General features: G+C 44.2%; 1 protein-coding gene across 2 annotated transcripts in view; it reads left to right on the top strand.

Annotated features, from left to right (window-relative positions):
- LRCH3 (leucine rich repeats and calponin homology domain containing 3) overlaps nt 1–26,970 on the top strand; it is a gene marked incomplete at its 5' end in the record, with an annotated part of 84,980 nt that overhangs the window by 36,086 nt on the left and 21,924 nt on the right. For both annotated transcript variants that reach the window (XM_083504064.1, XM_083504065.1), the window contains 11 exons: nt 1,123–1,228; nt 1,650–1,786; nt 5,293–5,402; nt 11,040–11,133; nt 11,578–11,698; nt 13,986–14,134; nt 18,313–18,389; nt 21,880–21,975; nt 23,047–23,098; nt 23,449–23,598; nt 24,919–24,966. In XM_083504064.1, coding sequence (XP_083360190.1) covers nt 1,123–1,228; nt 1,650–1,786; nt 5,293–5,402; nt 11,040–11,133; nt 11,578–11,698; nt 13,986–14,134; nt 18,313–18,389; nt 21,880–21,975; nt 23,047–23,098; nt 23,449–23,598; nt 24,919–24,966 — 1,140 coding nt within the window. The remainder of the gene's footprint in view (nt 1–1,122; nt 1,229–1,649; nt 1,787–5,292; nt 5,403–11,039; nt 11,134–11,577; nt 11,699–13,985; nt 14,135–18,312; nt 18,390–21,879; nt 21,976–23,046; nt 23,099–23,448; nt 23,599–24,918; nt 24,967–26,970) is intronic.

Below are 26,970 nucleotides of genomic sequence, written 5' to 3'. Positions count from 1 at the left end.
GTGTAGACCTCTGAGTACAGGTGTTACATGCTGACAAGGCCTCACTCGTGTCAGCAGTTGTGTTGCCGCATCCTCGCTGTGTGAGGGAAGCCCCACGTAGAGCGCATTGCAATAATCCATTCTTGAAGGGACCAACACATGAACTGCTGCAGCTAGGCTTTCCTGGCCGCAGAATGGCCACAGCTGTCAAACCAGCTGGAGTTGGTCAAATGCCGCTGAGGCTGCCTGAGCCTCCAATGGCACAGCTGGATTCAGAAGCACCCCAAACTGCGAACTTGCCCCTTCAGGGGGAGTGCAGCCCCACCCAGGGTAGGCAACTGACACGGGAGCTACTTGCCCACAGTGCCTCCATCTTGCCAGGCTTCAAGCTCAGCTTGGTGCTCCTCATCCATTTCACCAAGCTATCTGAGTGACATTTATTATTCAGTCTTTCACAGTTTTGTATTGGCAGGTCTTTTGGAATGCATTTTTACAAAACTCCTTATTAGCTTTGATGTTTTAATATTACAGGACTGTGCATTTATTACTACATTCCTGATTTGCATTTCTGGGCTGTACGTTCTGTTGTTTCCGAAGTATGTCTCTAGTAAATGATTAGCATATTTTGGTAGCCTCCTTCTTGCTGTTTTTAATATGCATGTATGCATTCCTGACCTCTGTAATTTGGATATGACATCTGAAGGCAGCCCTGTTTAGGGAAGCTTTTAATGTTTGATGCATTGCTGTATTTTAATATTTTGTTGGAAGCAGCCCAGAGTGGCTAGGGAAGCACAGCCAAATGAGCGGGGTATAAATAATTTATTATTATTATTATTATTATTATTATTATTATTATTATTATTATTATTATTATGTCACCTGGCTTGTTTTTCTGACTGGTAGCAGCACCTTAGATGCTCAGAGGCTGGGTACTGAACTATTGTACATTCAAAGGATGCTGTGCATACCATGAGTTATTGATCCTCTCCAAAGAGGAGGTATTCTGCATGTGTACAATGGGCTTAAATCTCGTGACTTTTCATTCACAAGACAAAGCTTTGAACTACTGAAATGGTGTTTATATCATGGTGCACATCATTAAAATCATTAAACCACAGCTCACTCCTCTTCATGATTTTCTAGGATGTAAGCTGTAATGAAATACAGACAGTTCCATCACAGATCGGCAGTTTATATTCTCTACGGGACCTGAACCTCAGAAGAAATCACCTGGTGCATTTACCTGAAGGTGAGAAATGCAGGGGAGAAGTTGTCTACAAATCCTCTTATTTCCAAAATCAAATTGTTTGCTACATGCGAATGTCTCATCTTCTTCTGCAGTTACCGTATTTTTCGCCCTATAGGACACACCGGCCCATAGGACGCACCTGGATTTTGGGGAGGGAAATAAAGGAAAACATTTTTATTCCCACCCTCCCCCAGGCGCGGGGCTGGGGCGGGGGAAGCCCGAGCTTCCCCCGACCCCAGCCCCCAGAACAGGAGCCACCAACCCCTCTCGCTCTCAAGGCTTCAGCGAAATCCTGCATTCGCCCCATAGGACGCACACACATTTCCCTTTCATTTTTGGAGGGGGGAAAGTGCGTCCTATAGGGCGAAAAATACGGTAATTGACTACAGTGTTTTTCATGCGTGTGTCTTTTCTCCTACAGAGCTTGCCGAGTTGCCTTTGATTCGGTTAGATTTCTCCTGCAATAAAATCACAACAATCCCGGTTTGTTACCGTAACCTCAGGCACTTACAGACAATCACCCTAGATAACAACCCACTGCAGTCACCCCCTGCACAGGTAATGTATCATCTAATGTTAGAACACTATTCTCAACCAGAATACACTTTCTCTTAAGAGTAGCAAAGAAGTCCATGGGAGGAAATCTTTTACTTTTCAGCTTAATGCAAGCTTTGCATCAGGATTGCTAGAAGACCGCCCTTGATGTTCTCTTTGTCTTAGGATACAATTCACTCTGGCAAATGAAAAATTCTTGGAAACAAATTACACATGCTGTTTAAACCTTAGCGTTGGGAAGCTGACATTCGCATGCATTGCTTGAGATTTTGCTGTTTCTATGCTGACTGATGCACAGTGCACAAGCAAATAATGGTGCAGTAGATAGTGTGTGCAAACCACTACAAAAAAACAGCTGCTTATGTGTATATACACACTGCACCCTCAGTGTAAGAATGATGGCCAGAAATGATTGCTTATGCCAAAAAAGTTAGCGATCTTAGGAAAGATAGGACTAAGTTGCATAGGAGAGGACATATAATTCATATGACGTGTGTTTACAGTGGTGCCTTGCAAGACGAAAATAATCCGTTCCGCGATTCTCTTCGTCTAGCGGTTTTTTCGTCTTGCGAAGCAACCCTCTTAGCGGATTAGCGCTATTAGCGGTTTAGCGGCTATTAAAGGCTTAGCGGATTAGCGGCTAAAAGGCTATTAGCGGCTTAGAAAAAGGGGGGGAGCGAAAAAAATCACAAGACTCGCAAGACGTTTTCGTCTTGCGAAGCAAGCCCATAGGGAAATTCGTCTTGAGAAGCGCATTGAAAAACGGAAAACCCTTTCGTCTAGCGGGTTTTTCGTCTTGCGAGGCATTTGTCTTGCGGGGCACCACTGTATATACAGTGGTACCTTAGGTTACGTACGCTTCAGGTTACAGACTCTGTTAACCGAGAAATAGTACCTCGGGTTAAGAACTTTGCTTCAGGATGAGAACAGAAATTGTACTCCGGCGGCATGGCAGCAGGAGGAGGCCCCATTAGCTAAAGTGGTGCTTCAGGTTAGGAACAGTTTCAGGTTAAGAATGGACCTCCGGAATGAATTAAGCACTTAACCTGAGGTACCACTGTATTCATTTGCTGGAGGAGAAATACTAAGCAGACAGCTTCATAACTGCAGAATGGTTTAGCCCAACTTCGGATGGGGGAGGCAGGCAAGTCACAAGAAGGCTATAAAATCAATGCCAGAACAGCTGCACTGCCTGCCCATGAACTTCCAGGAAGTATTTAAAGGTGTTTTATTGTGTGGAGCCATAAATGGCCTGGGAACATCATTACATTGTGAGCCACAGACCTCAGCACCCTAGCGTGTGTGTTGTGTGTGTTGTGTGTGTACTAAAAGGTTCTTGCATAATTTCCAGAAGACCCTTACAGTTCCTTACCTCACTCACTGAGGGCGGCATTTCAAATCCTTGGGCAACAGTGGTAACAGCTGATTATTTTAGTTCTCATAGTGAAGGCCGTCAAATCCTGCCCCAACTCTAATTGCAAGAACAGCATGGACTCATATAGGGACAGCTAACCCTTTGTACAGTGGTGCCCCGCAAGACGAATGCCTCGCAAGACGGAAAACTCGCTAGACGAAAGAGTTTTCCGTTTTGGAGGTGCTTCGCAAAACGAATTTCCTATGGGCTTGCTTCGCAAGACGACAATGTCTTGCGAGTTCCTGCGGGGTTTTTTTCCTGCCCCCCCCTTTTTCTAAGCCGCTAAGCCGCTTATCAGCTGATCCGACAAGCTCATAAGCCGCTAAAAGCCGCTAATAGCGCTAGCCCGCTCATCCGTCAATGGGCTTGCTTCGCAAGACAAAAAAACCGCTAGACGAAGAGAATCACAGAATGGATTCTTTTTGTCTTGCGAGGCACCACTGTACTCTCATTTAATTGTATTATAACGTACTCTGTTTTATTTTATTTTTTAAAAAAGTCTTCCCCAAAACACCTCCCCCAGAGAAGCCTGCCAGAGCCTGATACTGCAGTCACCTGAAGGAGGGAAAGCATTATTGTTAAAATCTACATTGACCTGATTCATATGCGACATTCAACCTAAATTATTTTTTATATCTGGTTTAATGTGAATTGAGTGAGCATGTTGGCGTACATTGCACAGACGTTCCCAGTTCCACCCTTCCCTGGCTCTTGTCGCAATGCCAGGTAGGAAAGAAACCAAGGGCCGGCTTTCTGCTACATTCAAACCAGCACCTGTGGTTTGCTGCTCTTCAAACAAGCCACGAGCTGCAGCCAGGCTTCGTTCTTGGCTTGTTGCTCGTGGTTTGTTGAGCGATCTAATAAATAGGAAGAAGAACTCGAGGTGCAAAAATGTAGCTTGTTTATAAGGGCAATAGGCATTTTGGAAAATTCATTCAAGGACACAGCATAAATAGAATAAGGAATAACAGATACAGAATTTTCTAAAAATTATAATAAAATACAAATAATGAATGTAGACTATTAGAGAATGTATCATCATAAGCTCACAGTAGCCAAATAAAAATACCAATTTTCTTTTGGTAATGTTTACCGCAAACATTAAAATATAATGGTATATATGTTAATCTAACAACCAAATTAAAAATATATTCCTAAATAAAAGATAATCCCCCCAAATACACCCTTTCAAACTGAGAAAAAGCCTGAAGAATAAAAAATAGCAGTGATAAAAAATATATAACCTAAAGTTCTCTGTAAGAATTCAGAATTATCATGATAACCAACATAGATAAAATGACCATTTTAAGCAGTAATTCTTTCACTCAGGGGATATTAACTCCTGTTGCATGAAGGATCCAAAATGAAACTTTTTATATCCACTTGAACCAATTGCCTGTGGAGACATGTCCTGCCAAATAGAGCAGAATTGGAAGGGGGAAATCTTCTTTTACCAGATGAACTGCTAAAGCCTAGTCAAATGAAATGGAAAGAGAACTTTAACCCCTTGCTAGCATACAAGATCCTGAACATACATGAAGAGGTAGAATAAAGGATCTGAAAACAGATGGCGAAACAAAACAGAGAACAACGAAAGGGAACTCCTGCGAGTGCATTCACATCAAAGAGAGGAAATCCATTTTCTCATTGAGCCCTTTTGGGATTTGTCTGCGCAGGGCAAGGATCCAATACAGCTCTCTCTTTAAGAACTACCTGACATCATGCTGAGGGATCATCTCAATGACCCAGTGTGTTTTCTCTCCTATGCCGCTTTTCAAAGCTCTTATGATCTGGCCAATGCAGATCTTTTCACATGAGCACTTGAGGTTATTGTGTGCATTAACTTCAAAGGGTTTACTCTGAGTATGGCTGGCTACAATATCTATTATACTGTTACCCTGTTTTTCCTCTAGAGTACTCAGCTTAATTGTGGTTTGTAAACAATCTTTTGGACTGGCAATTTGTTCGGTGTTTAATTTTTTTTTTTAATATAAAGAAATCTAATATATAATATATTAGTTGCAATAGATAGCAATTGTTTGTGTATCATTTCCAAATATTCACGATGGTTTTCCCACCCCCTTTTTTAAAAAAGATATGCATAAAAGGAAAAGTCCACATATTTAAGTATCTGAATATGGAAGCATGCAAAGTAGCGCCAGATCTTCCAGATTACGACAGGCGGCCAATGGGGTTTGGTTCTTGGTAAGTGCGCACAGATTTCAGATTCACTGTTTCTTAAAAGAATCTTTGTGGATAATTTTTCCTTTTCTGTATTAAGATGTTAGCGGGCTTTGTTGTGGGGGCAGAGAAATCTCATTGTGCTGTATGTTTAACCTTCTGTGCATGGTTGTATAAGATCTCTGGCCTAACCACAGGTGTAAGTGTTGATCTCCTTTCCCATGATGAAGCTGTGTTGCTCTTGGCAGAGTCTCCTTTTGGCTTAGCCGGGCAACATTCATCTCTGAGCGGTCAGCCGCATCATGAGTTGCTAAATTAAGGTGATGGGGGCTAGGAATGCAGCTTGTGTTTATATCAAGCAGTACTGAGTAATGCAAGTCGATGAAGCAAGGCCCTGGAGGAAGGAGAGAGAGCAGTGAGCACACTGAACCACAGACAGTTTAAGGCAGGGCACGGAAGTCAATGAAATTCAAGTTGGAGAACCATAAATGCGTAAATAAGAAGCAGGCTAGTCTGGTTGTGGCCGGGTCTCAGTGAAAAGGGGAACTTGAGCAGCCAGCCAGAGAGTTCCTTCTCTAGTCTGGTCCCTGCATCCAAAAATACGTTTCATTACACAGCCAGTGTGGGCATTTTTGGGTATTCCGTTTGTTTTTTTCAGAGTCTTGGTTATTAATGTTAAAGCCTGTGTGTGTGAATGAGAGAGAGAGAGAGAGAGAGAGAGAGAGAGAGAGAGAGAGAGAGAGAGAGAAAAGGGGTGGGGGGTGAGTATATTAATATACAGTGGTACCTCGGGTTACATACACTTCAGGTTACATACGCTTCAGGTTATAGACTCCGCTAACCCAGAAATAGTGCTTCAGGTTAAGAACTTTGCTTCAGGATGAGAACAGAAATCGTGCTCCGGAGGCATGGCAGCAGCAGGAGGCCCCATTAGCTGAAGTGGTGCTTCAGATTAAGAACAGTTTCAGGTTAAGAACGGACCTCCGGAATGAATTAAGTACTTAACCCGAGGTACCACTGTACATCAAAATTGCCAGTAGGTTTTCCCAGGGGAATTATCCACCCCTTGCTGAACGGTGCAGCAGGGAAAGGGAGAAGGGGCAGCAGAATGCCCTGTGCCGTGGAAATGGAAACTGTGACCTTACGCTCTAGAAAGGGCAATCCCGGCAGGAGAGCTGAGTGAGTGAGACAGGCAGATGTATTTGGCAACATCTGTGTAGTGCTTCCTCTTCCTGCCTGGTGCAGCCTTGCTAGTCAGGCCAGGCAGAGCAGCAGCAGATAAATCAAAGGGAGGAGCAGGAGATGGTGGCAAGATGAGTATGCAGCACTGGCTGCTACAACAATTCTGGCTGCCCCTAAGGTGAATTTCTTGGCCCCGAGACAGTAAAATGCAGGAAACTCAGCCCTACAGCAGCTGTGCTTGTGGCAGCCTCTGTTTCTGGTTTTTAGTGCAAGGCTTCCTGTGACTGAGAACCAGCTGCCCTCTGCCCCAGCTAGGACTAATAATAATAATAATAATAATAATAATAATAATAATAATGCTGCCCATAAAACAATTAGGATATCCAATGTCGGGGCAGTAAAAAGAATAGCAATGAAAAAAACCTGGAGTAGGTCTAAGCAAGTTGTTTATTAAAATCTCTAAAACACTCCATGGTCTAGCCTACATATGAAGAGCAATGTATTCCCTGTGCAATAAAAATGTAGTTGAGTTTTTCTGTTGTTGTTGATGATGCTGACGTTGTTGTTAATTTATTTCTTGTACCCCGCCCATCTGATTGGGTTGCCCCAGCTCCTCTGGGTGGCTTCCAACAAAATATAAAGGAACACACCAAAATATCAAACATTAAAAGGTTCCCGAAACAGGACTGCCTTCAGATGTTTGCAAAAAGTCATATGATTGTCTCTTTGCCCTTTGATGGGGGGGGGGGAATTCCACAGGGTGGGCACAACTACCAAGAAGGCCCTATATATTATGCCAGTTAAGCAAATCGGCTTATATTTGCATATTTTATTCTTCTGGTAGTCCTGGAAAGGGGGGGGGGGATTATGTAGGGCACGGAATAACCTCCCATGATTACTTGAAATCCAGTTCAGTGAATCATCTGTCCACCCAATCAAGAAATCAGAATTTCAGCTTTTGAGACTTGACCAGGTGTTGCCCACTTGCTTCCAGACTTACCTTTCCTCAGAAGTTGCTGTATTCTAAAATGGAAGTGTTGAACTCTGTGTTCTTTAGCAATTGCATGGTACAGTTGTAGAGTACCCACATCCTACTTAATACAATTGCATGGAGAATCACCGTACTAACAGTTGCACAGACTCAGCTCTGTTGTCATCATTAATCAGGAATACTCTAACACACGTGTCAGCAACCTTTTTCAGCCGGGGGCCGGTCCACCGTCCCTCAGACCATGCGGTGGGCCGGACTATATTTTGAAAAAAATAATGAATGAATTCCTATGCCCCACAATAACCCAGAGATACATTTTAAATAAAAGCACACATTCTACTCATTTAAAAACACACTGATTTCCGGACCGTCCGTGGGCCGGATTGAGACAGCGATTGGGCCGGATCCGGCCCACGGGCCTTACCCCTGATCTAGTCCAACCCCCTGCAATGCATTAGGAATCTCAGCTAAAGCATCCATGACAGATGGCCATCCAACCTCTACTTGAAAAACCCCAGTGATTCTACCACCTTCCTGCTCTTAATACATTTATGACAACAACCGTCCCACTGCATAGTTTCCTAGCCCAGAAACTTTTCATGCTCTTCCCCACTTGCTGCTGGCCTGACATTTGTATGCACATGATGTAACAGGTCAGCATTGCCATGTGCAGAGTTCGCCTTGCGCTTGGTGGCGCAGCGTGGACCGCAGACTGCAGGAGCAGCAGCTCTTTGGTTCTCAGAGCTTGCAAAGGCAGCAGGCCGGATTGAGAAGGCAATTGGGCCACATCCAGCGCCCAGGCCTTAGGTTGCCTACCCCCTCGAACACTACATATACATGCAGAGAAGAAGTGAGGCATGCCACAGTAGGTGTATTAATGGCAACCTGCCGCTTCTGACACATTGGCTGCCGCCTGGCTTGAAGTACTTAATGCCGGCAGTCCTAATGTTTGCAACACACTTCCTGTAAACATCTGTTGTTGAGCTCTGCCCTCTTAGATTGCAGCTCTCTCACAGCGGAGACTCTTCTGCACACACGGTGCCACATAATTAATAATTACAAGTTGCATTCCAAGCAACTGATTTTCAATGCAAGTGACAACCAGCCGCAGCCTAATCAGCAATTAGCAACGCCTGGGTGGAGCCGTCCGTTTGCTGAACTTCCCATTTGCCCATTATTGCTCTCTTGCTACAGATTTCCCTGGGGCATCCAGTGCCAGTAGGATAGTTGATTCATTGTTAAGTGCCCATTTGCAGAGGGCCAGGCGAGCCTCATTGTTACGTCTCTGCTGTCTCTGGCAGTTTCCATATACTGTGTCTGTGATGGCCGCAGTATTGAACTGTCTAGTCACTATGTACATTTAGAGCAGAGATAGCTTACTCTGTCCTCTGTATCCTCTTGCTGAGTTCCTAGTACCATGGATGTCATGCCTGTTTCTGGCAATAAATTAAATGCATAAAAACTTCCCTCAACTTCCTTCAGGGCTGATTTGAAACACATTCAAAATATTTTATGAATTAATAATGGTTAACTTTTAAAAAATGCATTATTTAATATTTTGAGTATAACCATGTTCCAGTTTTTGTAAACCATATTGAGTTCAGACATTTTGGGTATAATTCAGCATTGCGCTACTACTGACATTCTGTCTGCACAAGCATATCAGCCTGCTAGACATAATCTTCCTGCCTCTCTGCACACTGTTCTGGGGGTTCTCTTCGACAGCTCCCCCCCCGTCAGTTTCAAGGGCACATGGGTGGAGGAGACATGGGAAAGCCCTGTTTTGAAGGTGGAAGCCCTTGTGGAGGGTTTCCACCGGTGGGGCTCATTAGGCAAACCCCCCCACTATTCACTATGTAAATGACATCTCTTAAAGGTAAAGGGACCCCTGACCGTTAGGTCTAGTTGCGGACGACTCTGGGGTTGCGGCGCTCATCTCGCTTTATTGGCTGAGGGAGCCGGCGTACAGCTTCTGGGTCATGTGGCCAGTATGACTAAGCCACTTCTGGAGAACCAGAACAGTGCACGGAAACTCCGTTTACCTTCCTACGGAGCGGTACCTATTTATCTACTTGCACTTTGACGTGCTTTCAAACTGCTGGGTTGGCAGGAGCAGGGACCGAGCAACGGGAGTTCACCCCGTCGCGGGGATTCGAACCGCCGATTTGAACCACCAACCTTCTGATCGGCAAGCCCTAGGCTCTGTGGTTTAGACCACAGTGCCACCCATCTATTATATGCCCTTAAAAGCATTTCATACTGGGTTTCTGCAGGGTATCCCATATAAGTGGCTGCTGCTTACATGGCCTCGGTCCAGTATATCTGAAGGAGCATCTCTACCCCCATCGTTCTGCCCGGACTCTGAGGTCCAGCGCTGAGGGCCTTCTGTCAGTTCCCTCACTGCAAGAAGCCAAGTTACAAGGAACCAGGCAGAGGGCCTTCTCGGTAGTGGCACCCACCCTGTGGAACGCTCCCCCCACCAAATGTCAAAGAGAACAACAACTACCAGAGTTTTTAGAAGACATCTGCAGGCAGCCCTGTTTAGGGAAACTTAATGTTTGATGCATTACTGTATTTTAATACTTTGTTGGAAGCCGCCCAGAGTGGCTGGGGAAGCATGGCCAGATGGCGGGGTATAAATATATTATTATTATTATTATTATTATTATTATTATTATTATTATTATTATTTATTGAAAATGATGGTATACAACATTCTAGCCCATCTTCAACACAAACTAGGGCTGTGTACATGTTGCACCTTGAAGCACAATTTTCCCCTCAAAGAATTCTGGGCATTGTAGTTTACCACTTACGAGTTACAGATTTTTTTTGAGGGGGGGGGTGTGCATTGAAATGTAGTTGTTTTTCTTGGATGGAACCTTTCAGCTGAAGCACCAGAGTTAACCCCAAATTAGTATCAATGTATATATTTTAATTAAATCCCATTTTTTCTTGTCTTCCGTGAAGCCCAAAGTGACCTTTAAAGGGCTGCTCTTATTTTGATGTTTTTGTCCCCTGTGTTCTGAGTGCTGTGCAGACCATAGGCATGGCCCTTATGTTTTCTCCCTGAAGAACATGGCTGCCCATTAAAGTTTAGGCAAAGATGACAGGGAAAATGTGCCACAGTAAAGGAGCAGCAAAGGTTCAGCAGTGGCTGGTAGACCTTGGTTTGTAGAGGAGCTACTTTTGCCAAGATGGCAAGTTGTACTCTTTTGCAGTGCTTGGGAATTGTTTTGGTGGTGGCTGAATGCTTTGCAGGCCAAGGCAACTGATCATCGGCCCAAACATTTGGCTAGCAGAAAGGAACATTTCTCAGTCTGGAAGAACAAGACCTCTTTAGCTGGATCGCATTATGTATGGAAAAATGCAGTATGACTAACAGGTTGAATATGTCCCCCGGTACTGTCTGGTATCTAATCTTCTCCCCCCAAAAAATCTCGTTTGCTTTTTGCAATAAAATAACTAACATTTTATCTGCTTGACAGCCATGAAGAACTATATTCCAGCCGACCATATGGAGCACTGGATTCTGGCTTCAATAGTGTGGACAGCGGAGACAAAAGGTGGTCAGGAAATGAAGTAAGTATACTTTTTTTGTTTCTATTTGGTGGATAATTGTAGCATATGTGAAAAGAAAAAAAATCAGGCAGAACAGCCGTGGAAGACTCAATTGCCAAAATGCATAGGGCTGCAATTTTGCAACGGCTTATTCTGCAGTCACCCAAGGACTGAGGCCAGTGTGCCATTTCCACATCTGAGATTATTTTCAGTCTGATAATGGCGGTGCAGGAAAGGATTTGCAAGCACTGCTCTTTGCTCCACATTTCATTTCAAAACTCTTTAAATTGAAAACAATACAAACTCACAAAAAGTGTACTTTGTCTACATGCAATTCAGATCACTGGAGTGACTTGAAGGAGGAGCTCTTTCTAACATTATATTAGAGTGCTGCAGATCTTGTTTTCGTGGACGTATTTCACAATCTCTGTTTTCTTAATTGTCCGGTGTATTTTTTCAATGAAGCCTACAGATGAATTTTCTGATCTTCCTCTGCGAGTGGCAGAAATCACAAAAGAACAAAGACTGAGAAGAGAGAGTCAGTACCAGGAACACCGAGGGAGCATGGTTGTCACCAATGGTGGAGGTAAATGGCACTGAGAAAAAAGCCACCAGTGCATATCTGGTTGCTACCACGTTGCATGGCAAGATTCTGGTGCGCTTTGTGGAGCATCATCTATGTCCAAGAAGTATCTTTTCAGACCTATTTTATTTTACCCCTTTGTCTTAAAACGCTCTATATGCAGCTTAACTGGAGGAGCCAAATGGCATTTTTACGCAGCCAGGATTATGGAGGAATCTTTATTTTAGTTTCTCCTTCAAATGCTGATTAAGTGGAATGACTGGAAGTAGCTCCTAGGAGAAGAGAATCCAAATAACACTTGGTTCCACTACCACAAGAAGCTGTAAAAGATTGAGGACCAGGAAACAGTAACCTTTAACTGGGGGAAATTGGGTCTCTTTGGGTTTGCTATATCTTCCAGCATAGCACCTTTAAAAAATAATTTAAAAACCTGTTGACTTGCTCCTTGTGCAATTTGCTTCTTATCTGCGCTATTCTAAAGGATTTTGGATACAGGGTCGTGCAGTATTTTCATAAGGTTTGCTGCAACAACAACATAGCAAAGCCTTATTGGGCTTACAGAAGCAGTGATGAATAAAAAATGCCCCAGTTAACATAATGAGTGGAGGGATCAATGAGAGCAGACCTTTCTGAGCTTCATGCTCTTGTTGTAGCTTTCATACACTTCTGAATGTGTGTGAGTCCCTCCCACCATCTTATTCCTTTTACAATATTTGTACCCCTTCCTCTTAACCTTCTGCTTTCTTAATTTCACATTTTATATGTGAAGGTAGCCAAAATAAAATATAATTGCAGTCTTGACTGCAAGCATCATCTTTGGTGTTTGCAGAATAATCTAACAAACCAAAAGCTGTTCTAACATGTCATTTTACAGATTCAAGTTGGTCAGAACAGTATTGCTTTGCATGTTAATGTGCATGTCTCACTTACCAATTCACAAAGGTGCTTCAGAGGTTTCTGAGTTCGCATATTGATTAGAAGCCAGAAATACCCGTAACTTAAAGCACTTCTTTGGATATGGATATCAAAAGTCTAAGCAACTTGTTTCTGCAAAATACAACATTAGATAGAATTGGGATGCAAGATGACCTTAACAGATTGGAGAACTTGGCCCAAACTAGCAAAATGAATTTCAACAGGGACAAATGTGAGGTTCTGCACTTAGGCAGGAAAAACTAACTGCACAAATATAAGATGGGGGACATCTGGTTTGCCAGTAGTACATATGAAAAGGATTTAGGGGTCTTAGTAGACCACAAGCTTAACATGAGTCAACAGTGTGATGCAGCAGCAAAAAAAACCTAACACTGTTCTAGGCTGCATCTACAGAAGTATAGTGTGCAGATAAAGGGAAGTAATACTACCACTCTATTCTGCCTTGGTCAGACCACACCTGGAGTACTGTGTTTAGTTCTGGGTGCCACAATTTAAGAAGGGTGTTGACAAGCTGGAAGGTGTGCAGAGGAGGGCAGCCAAGATGATCAAGGGTCTGGAAACCAAACCTTATGGGGAATGGTTGAGGGAGTTGGGTGTATTTAGCCTAAAAGAGGATACTGAGAGGAGATATAGGAATCAAGCTAGGAAGCTGGGACCCGAACCAATGGATTCAAGTTACAATGAAGGAGATTCCAACTAAACATCAGGAAGAACTTTCTGATGGTAAGAGCATCTTCAGCAGTGGGGCGGACTCCCTTGAGAGGTGGTGGACGCTCCTTCCTTTGAGGTTTTTAAGCAAAGGTTGGATGGCCATCTCTAGTGAATGCTTTAGTTGAGTTTCCTGCATTGTAGGGAGTTGGACTAGCTGACCTTTTGCATTCCTTCCAACTCTACAATTCTATGGTTCTATAGTCTTGAGAGACTAATATTGCTACTCACCACTAATAGATCATTCTTGGCAAGCAAGCCAGAGTGCAGGTGGAAAAGAGTTTTTCAATTTAGTGTGTGTTATGTAAGTGAATTGCTGTAAACTATTCATTTCTGGTTACATTAGTGAGCAATAAAACCCTAGCATGGTGGGATTTTTCTTTGTCTATAATGCGTTCTAAAGTATGAAATGGCTCTTGGTTTAATATTAGTTGGAAATCTCCTCCCAATCAGCAGTTTTTAGAAAGAGCTTGATCTATAGTTTGTTGGCTGATTGTATGAGCCACTCTGCAGCGAGAGATTTCCTGAATAAATATGGTCACACCTGATGGAGCTGCTGCAGTCTAAGTTCTGTTAACTCTCTCTGCGCCTCCCCCTTCCCCCAGCTGCTTATCTAATTACGGTCCTTCTCTTTGTATATGCCAAGTGGAACATGATCTGGATCAGATCGACTTTATTGACAGTTGTGTCACCGAAGAGGAGGAGGAAGAGGTGAGGCAACCCAAGTGCATGGAGTCAGACAGCCTCAGCTCACAGTTCATGGCATATATTGAACAACGGCGAATATCTCACGAGGTGGTGCTTCCTTTTAATTTGTGTGTGTGTGTGTGCCCCTGTAAAATTCCCTTTTGTTTGTGTTGTTTCTCATCCACAGTGGCTATTATTGGTTGACTTTTAGATCTGGAGATTCAGAGTTTTTGGAGCAGTCCCGATGCTGTGCTTTCAGCTACTGACTCAAAGCACTGTGCTCTGGGGTCTTGTAGGTGTTCAAGGTGCTAGTTTTGACTGCAATAGAGTCTCAATGGATATCTGCTCAATTGGCCTTTCTCTCCCATGTGCTAGGTCCATGGTGGTCCGTGCAACAGTCTGGGTGCAGAATCTGAGAAGTATCCAGTGGGACGTTGCCTTACTTCCCTCCTCTCTCCATCCCCCCTCCTCATGTGCCCAAAAATCTGTTCCAGATTTTGAGGCTGCATGGGTCTGCAGGAGGGAGGAGAGGAAGGTGAAATCCCATTTATGTGAGCAGAAGCCTGTTCTGCCTGCACACAGACAGTTTTCCAGTGCTATATAGCCTCACCTCCCATTACCACCCCCACCCCTAAATCCAAATTAGGGTGCTGCAAGCAAGGGGGGCAAGCAAGGGCTTTTTTCAGAGGTACTTGGATATGTAATAATAATTATATGGTGCTTTGCTATCCTTTTATTGTAGGCAGTTTTATGCCACTTCATTGTATATATCAAATCCATTCTGATCTGCTTTTAAGAGTTTTCTTTTAGCTAATCTGCATTTGCATCTTCTTTGGGTGGGTGTACCTCTGATATTGTCTCATCAGCAACCAGAGTGTGGATCCAAGTCCATCCACTAATCTCAGGAGGGGGGGGTGCAGGCCTCTTGGCCTGTTAGCACAAATCTGCCCCTCCCAGTATACTGTCATGGCAATTTCTGATGCCCCAAGGGAAGGCAAAAATAAAGGTCAAGCATCTGTAAAGTATGACTTTTCTGGCTTCCTAAGAAATAAAGACATTTTGGGATTTATTCTTGGAACATAAGATTGAACAATGTACAGCCTGTGTCCTTAAGCATTGTGCTGTTTTAAATCTGCCCCGTGGTATTTCAACTGAAAGGTTACAATTAAGAAATCCAGGCTCATTTCCTTGTACCAGCATTCTCACTTTAGAGTCTCCAGTTGTTTTGTGGGCCAGCCTAAAGGAAGCATCTCTTCCCCATAATGAGAAGAGTAGGAAGATATTTTCTTAATTTCATATAATTAGATGCATAGCTTTACAGTAACAAAAAAATTAGGTCCAGAACACAGAACTGGATCCCCATTGTTCTGTTATATTGTGCCTTCTGGTTTTTCAAAATTAGACCAGTTTAGTTTTTATGCCACAAAATGGAGCGAGCTTCTTGAATGAATGAGCTCAGCCATTTTGGGATGGCATGCTCCTTGAGATAACAGTGTGTTTTTTTGAACCCTTTTGAACATGCTTTTTATAGGGCCAGTTTGGTTACAAACACCAACTTTGAGAGTTACGTGGTTGTTCATTCTGTCATACTCTGCAATAATCCTGAATCAGTGTAAACAGGTCTTTGGGGGAATGTATACAAGTGCCCTTCTATGCCACTATTAAAGTAACACTGCAGTGGCTACTTCACTTTAAGAAAACCAAAACCAAACACCTCTGGTTGGAAGCAGCTAAATGGCTGTAGTTTATAGGCAGTTAAATGCTGAGGCCAGTTGCCTTGTGTTTAACTCAAAAAAGTGCATCCGTCGTTGCAATTCTGAAAACTTTATAAGATTTCCCTCTTGACTGTGCTGTGCCTGTGCCACCTGTAAAGAAAAAGTACAACACATTACATATTTTGTGGCTTCCTGCAGCTCTGCAAATCCTCCGAACTAGACATGCTTGTAAGACCTTCTCTTCAGGCTGGCTTTTTAATAGATGCAGCTAAGCTGGCACAGGGGCAGTTTAGGATTTTGATGGATTCAGTGCTATGTGGGAGAACATGCCAATGTATTTTTGGATGCATGTTTCTAATCTGGAGATATATTTGAATTAATAGAGCTGTTAAAAGGCTCTCCAAACGTTAGAGTGTGTGCTTTGTTTAAAGCTGAAATGCTTGACTGGTTGAAAGTAAACTTAGCAACCTTTGGAAGGGTACTTAATGGCAGTGCGCGATATAATATTGGCTCTTTTTTGCGGTCTTAAGTGTCTCCTTTAAAACTAAGGGCAGTGGGGGTAGAATTCACTTTGGTTTTGGCCTTTTAACTGCTGTGGGCATATTGAGGGGCAAAGGACCCCCTCCTGTTACCATCTGGACTGTAGGAAAGGAAGGGCTCTTAATAAGCCTAAAATCACTAGGAAATGTTAAAGTAATACATTTATTCCTCCATGGCCTCTAATCTAAACCTTTTCTGCATAAGTCTAATGGGAGGCTTGAAGCAGTGGGCTGCATCCCATGTGTACAGGCAGCCTGCACGGGATAATCTTCTACTTTGCTTAACAAGTAGCCCATTCTGCAATCGGATTACAATCTGTGCCTTCACATATATGTTACAATGCGAAACTGGGTTGAAGTGCATTTTGTTTGGCTTATTGTTGTCCCAGTGAGCTCTTCCACTTCATATCCCACGCATATGTACTTGGGGGCCCAACATAACCGCCATTATTCTCTTAAGGCTAAGCGGCAGTGAGACTTGCAGTTCCTTAATTACCGGGGTGATCTTCCAATTGAGTGCACTGGGGTTTCCCCAGGGGCTGAATATGCTGCTTTTGTGTACTGTGGGATAATACCGCCATGTCTGTGGGCCAGCTTAATTGCTATTTGTTCAGTGGTTGGCTAAAAAGGTCCTTTATATTTCCCCCCCAATTTCCATTCTTGAAATTGCAGTGGCTCATATTTCTTCTGACCGTATATTAGTTCCGCAAGTCCAGTAATGAGACAAGAAGGATCACGTTGCTGCCCAAGGCATAATTCAGGAGGAGACCCGTAGGCTGCTGAAATCCAGAATTCTCTTTAAAGTTAGCGAGGGGGCGCCAGCTCTTAGTGAAAAATAAATGTGTGTGTGTATGAACTCAAACCACTTTAAATTACAACAGTATTTTGGAAAATAGTACCTAAGAACAAATGGGTCATTTATAGATTTTGTTTCAGTAAACGAGATTGTTAGTTTGAGAATTAGTGGCCTTTAAGATGTCTAGATCAAAATTAATTCATGCGAGAAAAATACTAGACAGGAGGAAGTTAAGGATTTTGCTTTAGGAAAATGGGTTAATTTACATTCAATGGACGCCTTCATCTGCCCCTGCCGCAATAAAACAGCTCTTTTCAGCCACAGCAGGCACTGTAATTCTCCAACGGCTTGACTTTACCTCCGATGGCTGACTCTTCCATCGTCTCTCGAGACAGATGGATGCAAACAACCAGTTTAACAATGGTTAGTGGTGGTACTGCCATTATGGAATTTCCTCACCTTTAGGTTCAGCATAGGCTCAACATTGAACTAAGGTCAGGGCTAACTGTGGTTTATTACTTTAATCCCAGTTAGGAGTTTAAAAGTAGAATGAAACTGTAGTTTTCCTTCCTGAGGTAATCCCCATCCTTGAAGGGATGTGCTCAGGAAATTAACAGCTTGAGCTGCTTGTCGCCTTGCAAGCAGAGAGGCAGGAAAACTGTCTTGGTCACGATTTAATCTGTGCAGATGTAGTACTTAGGGCAAGCCATGATTTGCAAACCCAAATCCTGGCTTTAGGACAACCCTTAACTGCTGTTTAGGTATTCACACATTACCTTAAGCCATGGTTGATTGTTTTGTCTAGAGTGGGGCATTAGCAAACCTGTTGAAATTTTGCCGGCATATGAAATTCCATGTCCTTTTTAAGTAGTGTACCTCATGAGAAAAGTGGGTAATACATTTAAAAATAGCTCTTTTTCATCCCCATGTGAATTGAAGCTGGCAGATTTGAAAATCTAAACAAGACAACACTGAGGTTTATAAAACTGACAAGGACCAAATACTAAAACCAAATACTAAAAATTAAGCAATTTTCTTACAGCACAGTGCTTCACTTCCTCCTGTCTAGTATTTTTCTCACACTGATTAATTTCGATCTGGACAACTTAAAAGGCCACTAATTCTCAAGTTTGGTGCGATTGGCAGACTTGCTCTGGCAAAGGGAGCTGACATTTGGAACCATCCACAATGCACTAGAAATAATTATTTTTGTATCTCATTTCTTCCTTCACTAAGGGGTCACCAGTAAAACCAACACCCATCCGGGAATTCCACAGGTCAGAAGATGCCAGAAGATACTTGCATCATAATAGGTGAGTACTTTTGTCAAGAGAACAAGCTGGCCATCACAAATACTCTTTTCCAACAACACATCAAGAAGAGGTGGCAAGAATACACAGAGGAATTATACCAGAAAGATATGGATTTCTCGTACACCCCAGGTAGTGTGGTTGCTGACCTTGAGCCAGACATCCTGGAGAGTGAAGTCAAACGGGCCATAGAAAGCACTGCTAATAACAAGGCCAGTGGAAGTGATGATATTCCAGCTGAACTATTTAAAATTTTAAAAGATGATGCTGTTAAGGTGCTACACTCAAAATGCCATCAAGTTTAGAAAACTCAGCAGTGGCCAGAGGATTGGAGAAGATCAGTCTACATCCCAATCCCAAAGAAGGGCAGTGCCAAAGAATGCTCCAACTATTGCACTCATTTCACACGCCAACAAGGTTATGTTTAAAATTCTACAAGGCAGGCTTAAGCAGTATGTGGATCGAGAACTCCCAGAAGTGCAAGCTGGATTTCGAAGGGGCAGAGGAACCAGAGACCAAATTGCAAACATGCGCTGGATTATGGAAAAAGCTAGAGAGTTCCAGAAAAACATCTACTTCTGCTTCATTGACTATGCAAAAGCCTTTGACTGTGTCAACCACAGCAAACTATGGCAAATTCTAAAAGAAATGTGAGTGCCCGATCACCTCACCTGTCTCCTGAGAAATCTCTATGTGGGACAAGAAGCTACAGTTAGAACTGGATATGGAACAACTGATTGGTTCAAAATTGAGAAAGGAGTACAACAAGGCTGTATATCGTCTCCCTGTTTATTTAACTTATATGCAGAATTCATCATGGGAAAGGCTGGGCTGGATGAATCCCAAACCGGAATTAAGATTGCCGGAAGAAATATCAACAACCTCAGATATGCAGATGACACAATCTTGATGGCAGAAAGTGAGGAGGAATTAAAGAACCTTTTAATGAGGGTGAAAGAGGAGAGCGCAAAATATGGTCTGAAGTTCAACATCAAAAAACCTAAGATCATGGCCACTGGTCCCATCACCTCCTGGCAAATAGAAGGGGAAGAAATGGAGGCAGTGAGAGATTTTACTTTCTTGGGCTCCTAGATCACTGCAGATGGTGACAGCAGTCACAAAATTAAAAGACGCCTGCTTCTTGGGAGAAAATCAACGACAAATCTAGACAGCATCTTAAAAAGCAGAGACATCACCTTGCCAACAAAGGTCCGTATAGCTAAAGCTATGGTTTTCCCAGTAGTGATGTATGAGAAGAGAAGACTCCCTGGAAAAGACCCTGATGTTGGGAAAGATGGAGGGCACAAGGGGAAGGGGACAACAGAGGACGAGATGGTTGGACAGTGTTCTTGAAGCTACCAGCATGAGTTTGACCAAGCTGCGGGAGGCAGTGGAAGACAGGGATGCCTGGTGTGCTCTGGTCCAGGGGGTCACGAAGAGTCAGACACGACGAAACGACTGAACAACAACAAATTTTGTTCCATACGCTCAGAGCTTAGGAATCAGCAAGGTGAATCATGCTGCAGTGTGAGGAAACATGTCACCTGATAAATTGGGTGCCATTTCTTTAGTCTTGTGATCACAAAGTGTTGCATTTTTAGCACAGGGTCCCAGAGTCTTTGCATATATTGCCTTACTGGGCCAAATGCAAACATAATGTTTCTGTCCTTGTAACCATGGTTGAGAGATCAGGAGCCCCTCAGTGTGAGGGTTTGTATACTCCTTGCCCCCTAAGACGTGCGATTCCCCTCCACCATTCCCTTTCCATAGCAGTGTTGCATCTGCACCTATGTTAGCAATCACCATACTTAGAAGTGGGGGTTGAAAAGTAAATTGTTATAACGATGGTTGCCATTAATTTTCGGTGTATACATATTACCAGGTCTGAAAAGGGAAATGGAGGGGGGTACATGCAAGAGAAGAAGGAGAGGCATATGCAAATAGCCATGGTTAAGAATCTGATAACATCATGTCTGCACCAGGTTATGGTGTGTTACCGATTATAGTACAATCCTTTTATTGGGTTGTTGAATGCAGAAGTATTTTGTCCCACATAATACATGATCGGTGTCAGCAGTAAGTCTTCACTGTTCACCATTTATGGCAATAATGCTCCCAGTTTTTGTTAAGCATAAGCAGTGTTGCTTCATAAATGAAGCTTTGCAGCTTGTAAGGATACAATTTTTTCCAGAACAGAAAGAGGAACCTGCTAGACTATTATTCACCATGGGATGTTACAGAATAACGCTCCTTGAAATCCGAGTCTTTAAAAGGGTTTCCCCTGCCCCGCTCCCAGTTCCATAGCTGATCCAAATGTAGCAGGGACTGCTAAAACAAAGTAAATGTACTTTTTGAAGAGTTTGTGTGCTTGGTAGATAAGCTTTTAATTGCCTAACCAAAAATGGGCATGATGGTGATGAGCCTGACCTGGGACCCTGGGAGCTTAAATTAGAACAAGGCTTCCGAGTGGGATGGTGCCTCAGACTGGCTTACGTTAACAAAATCTCTATTGTTGGTTATCAGGATAAATATAGATCTGGTTAAATTCATGCCAGCTTAAACTGCCTTATTCATGATATTCCAAACCAAACTTAAGATTCATGGATGGAGAGCAGGAAACGGTTCGTTGGCTGCTGGTGGGGACGCTGCTAATGAATGCTGCTCACTTTGGGGAGAACTGATGCTGCTTCACAAATTGCCATTGTCCGCCTGGATGTTTGCCTGGTCTGTTCCCCCGTCCTCAACTCATCCTTTGTAAATAAGCAGATATTACAGATCACCGAAGTGCGGCAAGTCTCCAGCACAACTCTCCCCATGAGAGAGCTAAAACCCTGTGGAAGACTGACCCTGGCGCTTCCTGGTGCTCAGTGAAGTGGGGGAGCACAGGACAATGTAGTTCATTTAATGAGAATGTCATCAGCTGCAGCTAAAGTGAAGGATCTGTCAGCTTTGATAAATCTGTTTCTCCACTTTGCCTCGAGTGGGAGCTTAGTATGCAGGCCGAGAAGAGAATCTCATTTTCTTCAGAGCAGCAAAAAAGAGTATGTCACTAGAAATTTAAAAGCAAGATACCCAAATGAAATTTGATGCTTTGTGGTATACATTCAAAGTGCAAATAAACTTTTAGAGCTGAACTTGATCTTGCCATTTATGTTCTCTCTCACCCAACCTGATAATTGTGGTTAAGGGTGATTAACTACATCGGTTTTGTTCAGTTTGAATGTTTTTATTTCTGAAGAAATCCTATCTTTCTTCATCTTTTCAAAATTCCATTGCCCAAGGCAGCTGATTCTGCACTCTACTACCCATATTGAATTTAGTTGCTGTTTATCCCTAAAACATGAACATTTTAGGCCTGGTTATCTTAATTTTACTATTTTCTTAAAAGGGTTTGCTCTGTCTACTCATATGCTGTAACATTTCTTCCATTTTCTTTTTTCCATTTTCTCTGGGTCAATTACCACTACCACCCACTGTGTATTTGTGTTTTCAGAGATGGAGATGAATTAAGACGACCTGAAAGTCTGAGCTTGACACATGACAGAGACCGACAGCAACTTCTGAGGAACTGCTTAGATCGAGCAGAAAGGTAAGGCTGTGAGTGATATGTGGTGCCCCTCATTTAAAATGAAGTGCAGGTCTGGCCCATTGTGCAAATAAGCTTTCTTTAAAAGCAAGCTACAGCTGTGGCATCCTATGTAAAACTGACTGCACAGACCATTTACTGTTTCCTATGGCTTACCGTATTTTTCGCCCCATAGGACGCACCGCCCCATAGGACGCACCTATTTTTTGGGGGGGGGGGAATAAAGAAAAAAAAATTCCCCTCCCCAGGCACGGGGGAAGCCCGAGCTTCCCCCGACCCCAGCCCCCAGAACAGCCTGCTATCTGCAAGCCTAGGGAGCTGCGCCGGTCTCCCCAGGCTTGCAGAGAGGTGCGCGAAGCCCGGGGGCGCTCTTCAGCGCGCACCAGGCTTCGGAATGCAGGCAGCTCTGCGCTACCCTCCGGAGCCCCGCACGGCTTCGCGCCAGGATCCAGAGGGTGGCGCAGAGCTGCAGGAAGCCCTGGAGCACAGGCAGCTCCGCGCCACCCTCCAGAGCCCCGCGCGGCTTCGCGCCCGGATCGGGAGGGTGGCCGGAGCTGCAGGAAGCCCTGGAGAACAGGCAGCTCCGCGCCACCCTCCAGAGCCCCACGCGGCTTCGCGCCGGGATCGGGAGGGTGGCGCGGAGCTGCAGGAAGCCCTGGAGCGCAGGCAGCTCCGCGCCACCCTCCAGAGCCCCACGCGGCTTCGCACCGGGATCGGGAGGGTGGCGCGGAGCTACAGGAAGCCCTGGAGCGCAGGCAGCTCCGCGCCACCCTCCAGAGCCCCGCGCGGCTTTGCGCCGGGATCCGGAGGGTGGCGCAGAGCTGCAGGAAGCCTGGGAAAGCCTGCATTCGCCCCATAGGACGCACACACATTTCCCCTTCGTTTTTGGAAGGGGAAAAGTGCGCCCTATCGGGCGAAAAATACGGTAATCACTGCGTGCATGTTGCCCAAGGAAAATGTTTAGACAATTAGGAAGAGGAGCTTTATTATGTTAACCATCTTTTTAGAGCATTATGCACAGTGAAGGGGAAATACTTATTTTGTATCCAACAATGTTCTGTTTTGCCCCCTCAGAGGTTCTGGCGACTCATCTTGCCTTCTTTTGCTGTCCGGCACCCATAATCAGGTACTTCGTGTTGCACATTGGGAAGTGTGCTGCTTAGTGTGTAGCTCATGAGTAGGCAAACTAAGGCCCGGGGGCTGGATCTGGCCCAATCACCTTCTAAATCCGGCCTGCAGACGGTCCGGGAGTCAGCATGTCTTTGCATGAGTAGAATGTGTCCTTTTATTTAAAATGCATCTCTGGGTTATTTGTGGGGCATAGGAATTCGTTCATATATTTTTTCAAAATATAGTCCGGCCCCCCGCAAGGTCTGAGGGACAGTGGACCGGCCCCCTGCTGAAAAAGTTTGCTGACCCCTGGTGTAGCTGGTTGCTTTCTTTCTGATGCACATTCCAAATTTAACGTTCTTCCAGGTCTCTCACTCGGATGCAGATCCACACAAAAGGCGTGAGCATTTAGTGGAGCGTACCCGGAGGGAAGCCCAGCTTGCTGCGCTACAATACGAGGAGGAGAAGATGAGGACAAAACAGATCCAAAGGGAGGCCGTCCTCGACTTTGTCAAGGTAGGTCAAGTTAGGTTTTCAGTTACAGATAGGTAGCCGTATTGGTCTGCCATAGTCAAAATAAAAAAATTCCTTCCAGTAGCACCTTAAAGACCAACTAAGTTAGTTCTTGGTATGAGCTTTCGTGTGCATGCACACTTCTGAGTGTATCTGAAGAAGTGTGCATGCACACGAAAGCTCATACCAAGAACTAACTTAGTTGGTCTTTAAGGTGCTACTGGAAGGAATTTTTTTATTTAGGTTTTCAGGTTTAGTGTGCAATTCTCCAGGTGGTCCCATGCCTTCCAGTTATACAGTGGCCTCAGTACTCCCTCTCTTGCGACTATATATTTAAAGGCCAGACCTTCTCCCACCCCAGAAGAAAGTTGTAGGGGGTCAAACATAGCATGGCTAGCTGTGCGTGCACACACCTGTACACTGAGCGCGATAGGAACCCTCCACCACTCTGAATTAGTCTGCATGCTGAATAATCCTCTTCTAATTGCTGCACAGAGTCTGGCATTGCTGTTAAGGTCCACATACACTGAGGGTGGGAGACAAGTGGTATTGGCACCATGTTCTGCCCCACCCCTGGTTCATTTATCCATACAGGGTTTGCCACACCCCTACCCAGGAGCTGAATCTTGCCCAGATTTTGTTTTCAAGAAGTCTAGCAGCTGGTCACATGGTTTGGCAGCAGACGTGTAATAAGATACGGGGAAACTTGATGGGGAACTAATAGTTCTGAAAGGGTGTATGGTTGTTTATTGATAGGCCCTGTTGCTTGCTCTGTTTTACTGGAAATTGGATTGCTTTCGTCACCACTGGGGTTTTCATCACCCTCCACACAGTGAGCTCTTTGAGTGGGGGCTTAGAGGACTGTCACCCAGAGCACAGCACAGCTGCCTCAGACTGTGGCTGCACATTAGGTGGAAGAAACGTATCACAGAAAGTGGTGAAGATCAGGAATGATTTGGGATATAGTTTGTTTAAAGGGGTCTTCCAACTTCATACTTTTGTAACGGATTTATTGTCATTATGATGCAATGTAGTGACACACACTGAGATGGAGAAGTTGTAGACCAACCCAGCTTTACAGTAGTAGATTTAGGAGAATGCTGATGTATTTGGTTCCAAAATTGAGTTACCTAAGAAACATAATGCCAGCTCTAACCTCTTTCTCCTAGGCAGGTGGGTTCTGTTCACAGGTCAATAAAATGGTTCAGCTTAGGAACTGCTTATGTTCGTGGAACAGTTCTTGCCCATCTTGCCACCTTATTTCCTATTTACTTGAGCCTGCGTACTTTTCCCTAGTAAATTGCTCCTTTTCATTCTTCCAAGCAAAAGGCATCCCAGAGCCCTCAGAAGCAAAGCCCTTTGGATAGCGAGGTAAGAACTAAAGCTATAAACCGCCTTATTGTCATTTCCTAAGCTCTTTATGGGAGGTCCCACTTTTACAGAGGCTACAATCATGAGTGCACATACTGAGTGCACAATCTTAAGTTTTACTGAATAAAACTCCATTTGTCACTGGATCTGATTTAAATCTGTTCAGGAATGAAGTGTAAGCGTAGAGTTTAAAGATCGCTACTGTGCCACAGCAGAGAGATGTCTCTTGAGCTTGCCTTCTAAGCCTTCTCCCCACCCCCACCCCTGTTTTGACGTTGGTTGGACTGTGGATTTGTCCATGTAGTCTGTGTCCTGTAAATGTGGCAAATGTATGTAAATAGACCTATTTATATCTGTTACAAGATCTTCTTTTGAAACAGTAGAGCTGACGTGAGAGCAGATAATATATTGGGAATATTAAAAAGCACTTTTGGAACTGCTGGTCCTTCAGCCATGTCACCATCAATCAAGAACTAAATCCATCCGAAACTTCCAGGTTGTCGTTGAACTGGTGGGTTGGCCACCAGATTCAAGGCTTTTTGCATTGCTTAACATCAATGAACAGTTACGCTCTGCTTTTGCACACTTGCTTCTTCTCTGCAAGTGCACTTGCGTCAGAGCACAGGTTGGCTTCACAGCATGCTCTGCTCACTGAGTTTTAGCAATTGCACCAGTCTTCGCTCACTGGGCACCCTCCATATGTTTTGGACTACAGCTCCCATCACCTCATCTTAAAAAGATACTGTAAATCTGGAAAAGATTTAGAAAAGGGCAACCAAAATAATGAAGGGGGGGGGGAGTCACAGTATTTGGGGCATTTTAGTCTAGAGCAAGAACACGGGTGGCGCTGTGGGTTAAACCACAGAGCCTAGGACTTGCCGATCAGAAGGTTGGCGGTTCGAATCCCCGCGACGGCGTGAGCTCCCGTTGCTCGGTCCCAGCTCCTGCCAACCTAGCAGTTCAAAAGCACAAAGTGCAAGTAGATAAATAGTTACCGCTCCAGCGGGAAGGTAAACTGCGTTTCTGTGTGCTGCTCTGGTTCACCAGAAGCGGCTTAGTCATGCTGGCCACATAACCCGGAAGCTGTCTGCGGACAAACGCCGGCTCCCTCAGCCAATAAAGCGAGATGAGCGCTGCAACCCCAGAGTCGGTCACAACTGGATCTAATGGTCAGCGGTCCCTTTACCTTTACCTTAGTCTAGAGCAAGGGGAAAACATGACAAAGGTATAGAAAATTATACCTGGTGACGAGAAAGTGAGGAGAGAAAGGATTCCCTCTCAGTCTCGTAACACTAGAATTTGTAGACATCCATTGATACTGAATGTTGGAAGATTCAGGACAGACAAAGGAAAGTCCTTTTTCACCCGGCACGTAGTTAAAACTGTGGCATTCACTCCCATAAGAAGTAGTGATGGCCACCAACTTGGATGACTTTAAAAGCGGAATAGGCAAATTCATGAAGAATACAGCTATCCGTGGCTGCTAGGCATGATGGTTGTGATCTTCCTCCACTGTTGGAGGCAGTCTGCCTTGATGGCCAGTTGCTGGAACTCCCAAGTGAGTGGTGAGAGGGCTGCTGTGACTGACGCACAGGTCTTGCTTGTGGGCTTCCCATTTGGACACCTGGCAAGTCATTGTAAGAACAGGATGCTGGACTGGGCGAGCCATTGGCCTGATCCAGCCAGCCATGCTGGCTGGGGCTGATGGGAGTTGTAGTTCAAAACATCTGGAGTCGCCAGGTTGGCAAGAGTTGAACTTCATACTTGTAGGGTAGCCAGCACTCAAGGCTGATGATATTGGTGCCTTGGAACAGAATTTTGATTGGTCCTCAGCCTCCCTCACATTGGCATCTGTCTTTCCCCACAAGAAGGTTTTATACACCACCAGGGCCAATTTTCTTGTTTAGCTAACGGAAAATAGTTTTTACTTCATGATCAGCCTGTCATAAGACACAACACAATAGACCACAAATACATAGGAAAGTGTTTTCCAGTAGTCTGCTT

This window comes from Podarcis liolepis (genome assembly GCF_965112155.1).
Source record: "Podarcis liolepis genome assembly, chromosome: 5".
In the NCBI taxonomy this organism is placed as follows: Eukaryota; Metazoa; Chordata; class Lepidosauria; order Squamata; family Lacertidae; genus Podarcis; species Podarcis liolepis.
Note: the sequence above shows the minus strand (reverse complement) of the source record. Positions and strands in the feature narration are given on the sequence as shown.